The sequence below is a fragment of the Heliconius melpomene genome, chromosome 5, assembly GCF_056956725.1.
Source record: "Heliconius melpomene rosina isolate 202511_hmr_F chromosome 5, ASM5695672v1, whole genome shotgun sequence".
NCBI lineage: Eukaryota > Metazoa > Arthropoda > Insecta > Lepidoptera > Nymphalidae > Heliconius > Heliconius melpomene.
The window spans coordinates 9,309,123-9,323,286 of record NC_140393.1 but is presented as its reverse complement, the minus strand read 5'-3'; the positions used below and the strand labels follow the sequence as shown (position 1 = coordinate 9,323,286).

The window sequence follows — 14,164 nt, the reverse complement described above, 5'->3', positions numbered from 1 at the left end:
ATCAAAGAAACGTACATTTATTTATACATATTTGCTGCTTTTTGTACCCAAAATCCTGAATTTAAAGGAATTTTCAATATATTACGTAAAAGGGGAAAACATTGAAAGATTTCATACAAAACATGGTCATTAGTGGCCGAGTGGTGGCAGGAAAGGGTTACTTGGCAATTATTTTTCGCTGACTCCATTTGGGCTTTTATAAGCTCAGGATTTCGAGCTTTTATTTTAAAGTGTATATGTACATGAGAAAGGTCGTTAGCACATGATTTAATTTAATTTGTTTATCACAGTATATGGGTGTTATAGCTTGCTTAACTTAATAAACTTAGTAGGTTGAATTTCTCGTGGATTCTAAAAAATATATAAAGCTAATAATTTAAATGCCAAAAAACCAGTTACCAGTTAAAAAAATGTTTAATTTTGCCAGAAAGTGGGGAACAGAATAAGATTATCTATGCCTATCCTATTAGCTGGAATAAGAAATGGAATAAGAGGTAGAGGAGCTACAAAAAATAAGGGAAACTAAATCGAAATAATTTACATAGACTACTAACTTATAGTAATTTACGTATGTATAAATAAACTAGCGGACCCGGACGCGGCTACGCCTGCTTGAAATATAAGAATATAATTTCTATAGAACTATAATTTCAATCTAGATGAAATGCTTAAAGGGACTATTATATTTATTTTCATAAGGATGAATATCAAAATGACGCGGTAACGAACGCGGTCGCGTAGCGACGACGGTTGTTATTAACATGGCAGAATAAATTGCATGTCAAATTAGAAAGTATTTTAATTTATTAGTTTATATGTGTAATGTAATGTTATATAGCCTATAGCACTTCTGAAGAATGCAGCTTTCATACAAAACAAAAACAAAGTAAATCGATCCAGTAGATCCAGAGATCTTAGCGTTCAAACAAACAAACAAACAAACAAACAAACAAACAAACAAACAAACTCTTCCGCTTTATTATATTAGTATAGATAAAACAACCACTGCATTGTGACTCAGTAAAAAATTCACATTAAGGAACAGCCTGTATAAGCAAAATATTAAAAAATCAATAAACCACACTCAATTTGCCTTTATTATATAGATACGTAATTTTATGTCCCATAAAACTAAACAAAATCGTGCTAAGATCACCAAAAAATGATTTTGTAGGGAAATGTAGCTTCTTCCCTTGTGATAAGGTTCAATTCTTGAAACTTATGGCGATATTATTACCTAAAGCTTACAGTGTTAAGAGTTTATTTTGCAACCTGCTATTAAATATACCTATACTAACAATACTTACTTCATTACGCATTTCTTCAATAAGCATTATTTTTTGTGATTTTTTTTCAGCTTCACGTCGTAACCCGCATGTAGCAGGATAGACAGAAGGAGCCTAGTATTGAGACACTTGGCTTTCACTTTCCAACGTATTCTTTTTGTTTTGCGTGTTGAGTGTTCGGACTCAACGCCCCGTTTTGCCTTATTACCAGAGCGAAAAACTGAAAATATTAAATATTCTATTATATTTAATATTTTCAGTTTATTGGGAATAGAACCTACAATCATCGTGTTTACTAGTCGCACATTTGTGCCTCAATTAAGTTAAATTAATTAAACACATTCAATAAGCTTTTGAAAATGCATACTTTACTACCTCCGAAATAAATAGCATCTCGTGTTCCCTTACAATTCTTGTTTAATATACTAAGTTTGGGCGGCAGCCATTATTCTAGTTTTCGGCTGACTCAATCCTACTTTGAGTTGAGTTGATGAAAACTTGAGAACTTGAGCTTATATTGTGTTTGTACAAAAACGTTAATAATAATAGTTGTTTTATCCAAAGCTTATGCGAGTTCTGTATGAAAATGGGACTAAGATGTATTTTTCTAGGTTTCATGTTATATCACGCATATAATATATAAGTTAGGCTGACATAACTTGATATTAAAACTACGTTTTCTACTTTCTTCCCGATTTCGAAACGCATGTTGAGTTGCAGATTTCAGCGCTACGCTTTGTTTTATTCTAATTGTCCCACAGCGTCATTATGATCTCTCTTTTTATATATTTTTTAACTTTTTCAGCTTCTTTTTCTTTTTTTCTTTCTTTCCTTGTGAATAGTCAGGAACAAATAACCTAAATTTCTTCTTATATCTTCCAGAATGATTTCTTTTGAATAACATAAATTTGTCCGTTTAATACAAGACAATTAATACAAGACAACCAAAAGGCGTTGTTTCAATTTCACAATTTTTTTAAGATAATGAAATAATATAATAAAAACAAATTAAATTTAAAAACTAGAACTATGTTTAAAACAATAAAAAAACAACTAATTATATAATCATTTAAAAATCATTATCCTCTCTTAAAAAAAGTCAGTTGAAAACACTTCAAGTAATACAAAGAAAATGAAAAATGAAATTCATCTTCTCATCCGCGGAACAAAATTTATATATAAATTCCTTATAATAAATTCCTTCTGCTCCGCCCGAGGACTATGATTTACATCACTTAAGATTGCTTTTATTCCCATAGCTAGGAGACGATTACTTTCTATCAATAAAACTAGTGTTCATTTGTTTTAGAGCGCAACGGGTTGTGGGTTGGATTCCCGTGTCGGAAGAACGAATTCGTTTCATTTTCCTTGTTCTGGCAAACAAGGCAAAACGTGGCGTTCAGTTACGATCACTTAACATGCAATATCTGGAAAATTGGACGGAAAGTGAGGAATAGAGTGTCTTAACACTAGGTAGCGCCTGTCAACACTAATATAATATAGTTATATTATACATATAAAATATCCCCTCGAATCAATATTAGTGAAAACCGCATCAAAATCAAATATCTAGTCTCAGATTCCATTAATGTTTTTTTAGAATCGTACTCTTCTCTTTAACTCTTTCGAGCAGTTAGGAAGTAGCTTGTTAGTTTAGCCGGTCAATTCAATTGCACTTCGATTTGAGATGCACTCTAGATTTTCAGAGCAGTTTTCTCAATACTTTGAATAGCTTTAAAAGTTCATTATTTAAGGTATTTTCACGCTTTTTTGAACGAAATTGTGTTTTAATGACATAATAGTAAAGGTATCTATTATCTTTACAGTAAAATGGGTGGATTTTTAGATAGATAAATATAAATATCTAGGGAAACGAGTGTAAGAGCTTCTGTTCCCAACTTTTCGTCCCATATTTAAGTCATTGTGTGCTAAGAAGAGTATGAGCTCATTCTAATAACAAAAAACACAGTATTGAGTTCTGCTACTTAGCACGCAAAGTCTCGAATATTGAGATCTGTGTGGAGAACGATGTTTTAACATTTTGTTCCCTGCCTATCCTGCTATATGCGGGATATACAGCGTGAAGCTATAAAAAGTGATATTTCATAATTCAATTATCCAATATCCAGCAGTTCTCATTCTAGTAAAACACAAAAGAAGTAATTTCCTTTTAAAAGTGCTTGAATGCGATAATTTTATTATTCTTGTGCCTTCAATAAGTGTTCTGAGGGCTTATAATAAAAAAAATGTATTGTTAGTTATTAGACGTGGTACAGTGGCATAGCATCTATTAGTAAACACGGTTGTAGGTTCGATTCCCACTCAGGCAAAAGAATATTTTTTATTGTTTGGCTCAAGTAACAAGACGAAGTCGTTGGATTTCGCAACATAATACGCAATGACCCGAAATATGCGTAAAAAAAGTATAGTCAAATTATTAACTACTTCCGGATTTTCTGTTAATTTTGTTTTTAGCGTTATTGTTTTACCCTTATAGCAGAACAGGTCATCCGCTCTACTAGATCTGAACCAAAGTTTGAAAATGAAATTTATTTTATTACATTTATTTTCAAGAATCGAACCCATCACCTTCGCATTGCATCACAATTGAAATTTGGCGTGTGGGTATGGAAGAGGTATAAGAGATAATTCCCGAAATAATTCAAGAGTGGGAACAACTAGATTTTCTATCTTAAAGTTCATACAACCAACGTTGAAGGCGATGAGTAATGACATATGTACTCGTACGTATGTATATAAATTTAACTTCCTCCCACTATTTTCTTAGTATTATCCTTAGAATTGAGTAAAAACTATATATATTTTCACATTAATCAGTAATATTTATCATAATATTGTAAATAATTAATGTAGTGAGCTACAGATAAAACGACTCGTATATTACTTTAAATTGTAAACTAGCTGTCAGTAATAAACAGCTAAGCATATATCTTTTTAAAATTAAAAATATTAGTCACAGTTTAAATAAGATGAGGAAACTAAATATTTTATATTTTCTAGCAACTATTGTAGGTCACAGTAAATCGGCCAAGTGCGAGTCGGGGTATGAGCTCACTAATGATATTGGTTTCTACGAAGTCCAATTTTCCAATTGCAGTATAAATAAGTATAGTTTATATCATCAACCTATCAATCTCAATAAATCTTTAATCTCAATAAAACGGTAAAGCTATATGAAGAACATATAGCAGACTAAGCAGAGGGAGCCTAGTGTTGAGACACTTCGTTTTCACTCTCCACAAAATTTTCCAAATGGTGTCTGGTAGAACTCAATGCTACGCTTTGCCTTATTACCAAAGCGATGAAATAAAAATATTATTAAATAATAAATAATTTCCACGATTGGGAATCGAACCCACAAACGTCGTGTTTACTTTCTGACACTGTACCGTTCATATAGAATTTCTACGTAGTTAATCATAAGGTCGTTTTCGATTTATTAGTTTACTGTCGAGCGTCCAGCCTCGGTCAGTGTAAATATGATTATTCCATATAACTTGGCCTATCTATATTAGGTGGCATATCGACATGCAATATTTGTATACATATTTTTTAATTTCACTATTTCTCCTATAGTGGCATCGGCAGGGAGAATCTCTCCACTCCGCTAGTGTACCTACACTAAAGAAGCACCAAAAATATTATATTATCCTTTATAATATGAATATATTATTATAAAGAATAATATAATATGCATAAAATTGTACAAAGAAACAGTAAAAGCAGCAAAATGAAAAATAAATTGCGTACGAATATTATTAAACGATGTTATTACGGAACAAGTGTTTTTGTATTCACATTCATTTCCTTGTTGATACAAATTGTAAATTACTATAACTATTATATTTTATATTATTTTGATTTTCCCGCTCTGGTAAACAGCGCGGCGTAAAGTTCCGCTACTTAACACGCAATATTTCAAAAATTGGAAAAAACCTAAAGATCGGAGCGTGTTAGAATTAAGTTCTCTCTGCCTATCCCGCTGTGACGGAAAAATAATGAGACTGACTCTGAATTCAATTCTTTGAGATATAAAAATTAAAATCGTATATATCTATTTATACAGTGTTTGTTTGTGATTTTAAGATAACCATATTATTTCAAGGGAGTATTAATAAATAATATTTCATTCTCCGGAACAAGAATTGAACCCAGAACCATCCCGTTTACACGCGAAACGACACACTGACACACTTGACAACTGACCTACCTAACGCTAAAAGTTCATATCGAACCATTAGTTCTGGAGATAAGCGCGATCACCCAAACCAACTCTAGAGTACAAGCGTCTATATTAGCAAATATCATTATAGGTAAAGTCAATATACCACATTTTGAATACAATTTTATTATAATTGAACCTCCATTAATTCTAAAAGCTAATATCTTTCAATTTGGCGTTCCGCAATCCCGCTATAAATCTTGTACAAAAGCTACTATACGTAATTAGTAGAGACAAATAGTGAATTATACATTCACTTTGCAACTTCAAATGCATACATATAATTGTTTTCGGGGCGAAGTAATGAAAATAGTTAGTAGTAGGGGAATAGTAGTCCCCGGAATGGGAATCGCGGTCGGGAGCGGAGTGTATTAGCACTAAGCTCCTTCTGCTTACTCTGTTACATACGAGAAATAATGAAATTTAGTTACATGTAGATTAGATAACAATAAAATATTATGGTACCATCGAGATGGTCTGTTGATGGAATTGGAAGACGTCTGATGGAACCTTGAACTGCCTACTAGTTACAGGTAGATACAGGTTTGAGGTGTGGAACTCCAAAAAAATCAATGGACCGCTAAAATAATCCCCAATTTTATCAGAACTCGCCCATAAATATGTCCGTTACATTCAGAGATCAAAGACCATAAATTTGCGAAATATTTCACTAGAACACTCACGTATAAATATATTTTTTATATTCTGATTTATTATCTAGATATTGCACAAAACGTCGTCATTTTCTAGAATAAAATTTAGAATCGTCGTGGTGCAGGGAGACACGGGTGCGATTGTAAATGGTTTGTAAATAATTAATATTAACATATCCTCGCTCTGGTGACGAGGCAAAGCGCGGTGTTGAGTTTCGCTACTCAAAAATTCGATGGAAAGTGGGGCACGAATGTGTATTAATGGAAATGAAGAAGTGACGATGTAATTTTGTTCATATTTAAAAGCTCAACTAAATTAAGTTTTGGCAAAAGGTCGACCTAAATACTGTAAATATATTTCAAAGGTCAAATCTTTAAAAGTATAAATGTTAGCTTTAGTTATCATTATTAGCTGAATGACCTAGATTAGAAAGCAAACTAATATAATAATTATCTACTAATATATAAAAAGGGTATAAACTACTAGGGTATAAACTAGTTGTGGGTTCGATCCCCATTTGAGGAAATTAAATATTACTTAAATTGTCTAAGCTCCCTCTGCCTAACTGATTTATTTTTTTTTAACTAAGGGATAAATATTTTTTAACTGTAGCACTTCAGAGGGAACCTCATATTGATACCCTCGGTTCCCCGTATTCGAATATAAATTTTACCTATCTAATATTAAACTAGTATTTCATTTGGAACCCGTACTTCAATAAGTGTAAATGAACTATAACAAATCAACCATATGTAAAATATTCAAATTGATGTGAGCTCCTTTTGTATAAGAGATATACTTAATGGTGTGTTCAGTAGTCTTTCAGAATCTTTTTAACAATTTACCGTTTAATCTTTTTACCACTTTAAGGAGTTCGTAAGTAAAAACGAAACCATTATATGATCATTTTTTTCGTAGTTGTGATTTAGTGGAGCGGAGAGAGAAAGGTCGTCAGAAAAATTACATTTCCGTTCTTCCTTCCACTTTTCATTTATTTTAGAGACATTGCATGTCAATAAGTGGAACTTAACGCTGCTTTTTATTGAACTATATCGGGAATAAAAACATACTATTAAAAAATAAGACAGAACCAGAACCCACTACCATCGCCATTTAATAACTGCACCATAACGGCTAATATTGTTACAATGGATTTTAAATCTTACACCATGAAAATAAAGTTAATATTAGTTTAAAGTTTTCCCTGAAAGGACTCCCTCATTGGTTGGTGCGCTTCATTAATCTCGTGGTTATCACGTCGTCTATTTTTACCTCGAGTGATACACTAGAATCAACATGATACAGTATTCAGGTTTTAGTAAATAGATTTGTTAGAACATTAGTGTGCTTTTTGAGGGTTTATTAGGAGTAAATATAACGAATTAAAAATATTGAGGCTAGTCAAAGCGCAGGAGGTACTGATTGTGGGTTCTATTACAATATGAGGAAATCTCTGGTATCGAGGCAAAGCGCGTTCAGTTTCATCATTTACGCATTTCTTCAACACGCAATGCTTCCATAATTCTCTGCCTCCGTGCTAAGTACGTGCACAATACAACATGGAGCTAACAAAATATGATTAGCTTCACTTTTTTTCCGTATAACAAGGTTAGCAGAGAGAATCTAGTGCTAAAACACTGCTTTCCCCATTTTCTGACACTGTGTATTGCTTGGCTTACCAGAGCAGGAAAATGAAAACGTGTAAAGCGTCATCCTGCCTCTCGACAGGTCAAATGTCTCGATAAAAAAAACACTTTGGGAACACATAATATCGCAGTATGTCCAACTAAATCGATAGGAATAGGACAGAGAACTTTAAACCTAAAACCGTCATAATAAGTTATTTAATATTTGCGTTAATTTTTTTTTTTTTATACCTATAAAAACTCAGCTCACACTCTTTCTTTTCTCGTAAAGCAAAGAAGGTAGAGAGAACCTAGTGGTACCCTGTTATCCACTTTCCTCCCAATTTTTTAGACATTATGTGAAACACAAAGACGACAGTGACAGTGGCAAAACTCAACACCGCACGCCAGCATAAAATTAATTTAAATATAACTGTTGCCTGCTGTGTAAAAGATAAAAAAGTGTTATTATCTTATACATATTCATATATATGCAAGCATAAAATGATAAAATATTTCACATAAATGTAGCTAGAAAGCTTAAGGCTTTAGCTTCAAGTTCCATAAATTACTCTATAAATTAGTAAACTGCATTTTCCCTGCATTTTATGATGAATAATAAAAAATATATTATACTATGTTCATTATAGAATATGATACCTATCCAAGGGAACAGCTATCATATCAGGGAACATAGTAATTAGACACTCCGTTCCTTACGGCTATATATACATCATATTTCAAATAGAATTCCATCCACAAGACTATCTCTAAACTTACGTAAGCACTACGCAACAAGTGCCCAGAATCTGCAAGAAATATCTTTGACATAATTATCCCTCGGTTTATCTCGAGATGGATCTCAATCTTGTAATGTTTGTTCAATAGAGTGTTTATTTATATAATACTATTATAAACATTTCAGTGTAGGCAATTTTCATTTTAATGTTGTTTGATGAAAGCGGTTCGCCTTGAAAATATACATTACTTTAAACTAATAGTAGTTGTTATATAAAATATATTTCTAATATTTTTTCCATCGCTTCTCGCTGTATCCTGCACATAGCAGAGTAAACAAAGGGAACCTGGTAACAGGAGTGTGTTAACACTATTTCTGTTCCTTACTTACTGACGAAGTTTGGAGGCATTACGTGGTCAGTGGCGGATCTTAACGCTGTGCTTCGCCTCGGTACCAGAGCGTGGAGATGAAAATATTAAAAAACATATTTTCGTAAATTTTATTATATTACATTATTTTTCAGTTTCTCGTAGGATGATCGGAAAATATATTAAAAATTGTGCGGAAAGTGGGTAACAGAATGTCTAAATGCTAGGTTCCTTTAGCCTACCTTGCAAGAAAAATTGTCAACGAAATATCAAGTCAACACACAAAAATTTAAAAAAATATATATATTTTTAAGAATTTAAGTATTTATTCTCAATATCATATGCACTTACCTGTGTGTGAGAGTAGAACATGGAGAAGTTAGACACTATGACGGGAACCGGTAGAGCTATCGTCAGGACACCAGCCAACGCGCACAGAGCACCTACAAACATTCCTAGGTACGTCTTCGGTGCCATATCTCCATAACCCACCGTCGTCATCGTGACTATGGCCCACCATAGCCCCAGTGGGATGGATTTGAACTGATTCTCTGGATTATCCTGGGAAAGAAAGTTTTTTATTAGTCTATCTGTTATTATTGTTAACTTGCTATATTTACATAAATAAAAATTAATCAATTTATATAAAGAAAAAGTGAGATTAGGGTCTACAATAAACTGAACGAGATAGATAGAAAAGATAATTAATAATTTAATTTAAATGCGTAATTTTATGGTATTTTAGTTTTTTTTAATCTTTACTTAAAGTAGTACTATAAAAAGTTAGAAATTTTTCTCATCACATGATAACTGACTGACCGGATTTCAATTCTTCAAGTTTTTTGCCATTTCCTTAGTACTACGTATAAATAGCGTGCTCACAACATAAATAAAATATAACAAGTGTATATGAATTTTCACGTAGCTTAATAAGAACATACAAGTATGGCTCAGTGGTCAGCGATTGGACGGCTTCCAAGAAGCACAAGTTCACAAGTTCAAATTCAAATTCTGCTACGTTCTAATATTTATGATATAGTTTAAGATTAAATATAGGAAGTTTAGAGAGTGTAGGGGAGCACTAAGATTGAATTTCTTAAAATTTATAATTATCGAAAAAAGCAAGATTTTAAGTCATAAGTACACGCAAGCAAAGGCACGGTTTGCAACTTGTATTGGTATAAAACTTATTAACTTTAGTAAGCAACAAAAAGCAAAAAGATTAGTAGAAAATAAAGTTTTGAAGTAAAATATTTTTAATAATAATTTCCAAAAGTAGTTTAACAACTCTGTTTCAACCACTTACTATAAACAACACATTTATATAATATTTACTTGGCGAAACCACAATTGTGCTTAAGAACGAAAACTCAAGGAACTCCGAAATAACTTAAAATTTAATGTAAGTACTTGTAAAGTTAGATTGTGTTTATATAAGCCGCTGGAATGTTCCAGATTTTATAATATTCAGAATTTTGGCTGAACTTCTGTACTGGAGAGAAAAATGCTAAATATTTGGCTTTTTACCGACTTCTAAATGGAGGAGGTTATTAATTAAAATTTGTTTTTTTATTATTCTTATCTTCATGTATTATTGAAAGAAAATCTCAGTTTTTTGTAACTATAATTCTTTGTGAGTAGCAGGTCATCGTAGTGTAACGGCATAGCATTTGAATGTTAATATGGCGCTTATGGTTTAGATTCTCATTTATAGAAGTGAGTTATTTTCATTTTCTAACTTTAGTCCCAAGAAAAAGCGCGGCGTTGAGATCCGCCGCATAATATCCAATGTCTGGAAAATTTCGTGGAGTATCTTAAGTTAAGGATATCTTGGCCTTTACTCTACTAAGTGAAAAGAGAGATTAAGCCGAACGATTTATCTTATAATATATACTGAAACAAGAACATATAAAAGAATTTCTTAAAGAAATCGGAAACCTAATTTTAAAATAAAGTTTGTCTTCACTGGCAAGTGACAATATTGTCAACCGCATATGTTTTGTTGTGAACTAAACTATAGCAATAATAAAGTTTCAGATTGAAGTTAGAAAGTTGAAGTTTTCAACTTCAAAAAAGATACGGAAGAAGAAATTGCCAATTTCAAATATAATAATCGAATACTTTGCCATAATGACAATGTAAGGCTTTACTCGATATTTATTCCATTGATATATAAGAAAAATTTTTTTTTTGTTTGACAAATTTGAACCTGTGCATCCTCGGACGTTTACGAAGAGGCGGGAGTTCAAATCCCACTTCGCTAAAACGTTTATACCCTATCAAAAACAACATATTTGCAAGAGACTGTTTAGGATTGCATTTTAAACGATTCATACAATTTATAGTAGCGCTTTTCATTTGTATTTCTGTCTTAGTAACCTTTGTGTTTGTACTTAATGTAATCATATTTTCTTTGTTACTGCATAGCTTGCGGTCATTTCAAAGTTAAATAACATAATATAAACGAAGCTGTCGTAGCCGAGCGGTACAGCATCTGATTGTAGATATGGCGGTTCTGGGTTCGATTCCTACTTGGGAATTGAATTACTTTAATTTCCCGCTCTGGTGAAACAAGAAAGTGCCGCAGAGTTTTACCAATTAATATACCTAGAAACTAGGCAGAGCGTGGTGAGCAGAGTGTCTTATCACATATCTGCCCATTTGATAACCATATTGCAAAATATGCATAGGGTTGGGCAAAAATATGTAATCCGCCATATTGTTGTGGTGCCACTTTGAATTAACAATATTGATTTCATCATTTAATTACATCATCATTGTCATCAGAACTGAAGTCATAATCCAAATTCCAACTCAATCAGCCAAGAGCTTTCCACATTTTACACGCAAAGTAACACGACGAGTTTAATAAAAGATTTTAATTAAAAAATTTGTACCTAAAATTTAACGGTTAATGGATGTCCACAAAAAAACCATATGATATTCTTTAGATTATGCGGTTAACGCTGCTAGCCATGGTGACTTTTAAAACAACACATGGTGGATAGGGAAGAAAATAATGTGTCCCTGAGAAATTGCAAGTACTACGTGGCTGGTTGGGAGGGTGACGAATCTAGGGGAACTGACGAAGCAAGGCGGACTTATAAACTTACAGAGGTATTCTAGAATTTTAGACTGTCTATTAAAAAATAAAGTAAGTATCGAAATATTCTTTATTATATACAAAACAAACAGTATTGACCTCAGAGTACTTTCAGAAAATAATATTAATTTCATCCGAACAAAGGTAACCCCCCAAATTTCCCCTTAATACGCAACGTCACAATACAAAAGTGGCCGCGAGCTATGCCCCTTTGTAAATAATTAAATGTTGAATTTTTATATAGAAGAAGCCAGTAATATTATGACGTTTTATTTACACAGGCGGTCTTATGACGACTATGACGTTTATGACGTTTAGCACTGGACTTGATGGTTGTGGGTTTGATTAACATTTGAGGGACTAAAATATACCACTATTACTCAATAGGAAATATATTTTAAATTCGGCGGAAAGTGGGAAACAGAAGTGTTTTAATAGAAACAAAATATCTTAATACTAGGTTCCCAGGTTTCCTTTGCCTACTCTACATAGAAAAAAAAACATATTATTACCAATTTTGTAACACAAGGCTCGGCGTTAACTTCCGCAACTTAACAATGTATATAATTCAGACTGAAACCGAATAACGATATTGATACTAAATTATTTTCGCCTCGCCTACTTCAAAATAAAACGTGAACCTGAATAGTTAGTAAAATATTGCTAAACCGTAACGCGGAAAATTTAATTTAAATTTTAAACCCACGCCCACGGCTTTGCTATTCAAATTTAATTTATATCGTGAATATTAAAAAGAGTTATTACAATTTGGCCAAATTTATTGATGCATGGTAGAGGATAGATATTGACTTTTTGATTAAATAATATCCTTGATTTTGGTTACATTTACCATTTGGTTAACCTGGTAACAGGCGCTTGTAGTAGTAGGAGTACATGAGTTTTGTTTTTGACGTGACAACGTCTTATAAATCGACAATAGCGTGACTCATTGTCACGTTACGCCTGAGCCAAGTGTGCAAACGAGAGCGAGGGACAAACGAAAGAGACACCCTTCCCATTAAAGCACTTTCATTTCCTACTTTCCGCTGAATTCTGAAGGCAATGCGTTAGTGGTGGTAATTTCCTCAAGTGGGTTTTGAACCCAAAACCTGTCAAGCTTACAGATACACCCTTGTACTCCTACGCCATGAGTCGCCTCAAAATATCTAAATATCACAACTAATAATACAAACAAAGCTATAACATATCTCTCAAAACACGTAATGTAAGCTATATAGGTACTCGTATGTAGTACGGAAGCATCAATTATAATCTCCTATGATTGATGACTGTACTCACAGACTGACTGACACTGAAGTGCCTACTCAATTCGTTTCGCTGTAAACTAATAATTTTGACATTTAGCATTTCTGTTTTATATTTGCGTGATGATATTTTATCTATATTTTGTATATATTTATAGTATTTTTATAGATAACTAGTGGATCCGTACGCGGCTACGCCCGCTTGAACTATACGAATATTTATTAAATTATTTTCAGTTTTCGATAGACAGATGCGTTCAGCAAGCTCATTTTGGGTGACGTTTTCTAACAACAAACTTTGCAAATCGTTGCTTAGCACCGACGGTTAATATTAACATGGCGGAATAAATTGCATGTCAAATTAATAAGTATTTTAATATATTGGTATATATCGAAAATAATACAAATATGAGAAAAAAAAGTATCCTATGTTCATCCCGAGACCCTCAAGTATCTCTATATGAGCATTTTATCACAATTAAATTAGCGGTTTGGCCCTGATTGCGTAAAAGACAGACATACAGACAGACAGACAGAGTTACTTTCGAATTTACAATATAGGTATGGATGGCAGGATATTATCGGATCCCGTTTAAAATGCATGCATGCATTCTCTTGTTGTCTAACTTTATCTATTTTTTTACCGCACAAATTCCGCCGTGTGTTCTCCATACAACATGATATTGGCGAAGTGATAAGTGCTCAACTGGCACCTTCAAAACACCATAAGTTAATAACTGATTTGAATTTTTTACCTAATGTATCATATTCCAATAAATGTTTGGATAAAAACGCGATATCTTCAGAATTCGAAAATTGATGAGCAGAAGTGTCTTAATGACTACTTTCCGAAGCTCTGCCTGCCCTGCTATGTGTAGGAT

The 14,164-nt window shown here is 32.8% G+C and overlaps 1 protein-coding gene across 1 annotated transcript in view; it reads right to left on the bottom strand.

The window, feature by feature from the left end:
* Positions 1–14,164, bottom strand: part of LOC146539265 (potassium voltage-gated channel protein Shaw-like) — a 129,997-nt gene that overhangs the window by 21,021 nt on the left and 94,812 nt on the right. The window contains exon 7 of the mRNA XM_085185465.1: positions 9,267–9,476. Coding sequence (XP_085041591.1) covers positions 9,267–9,476 — 210 coding nt within the window. The remainder of the gene's footprint in view (positions 1–9,266; positions 9,477–14,164) is intronic.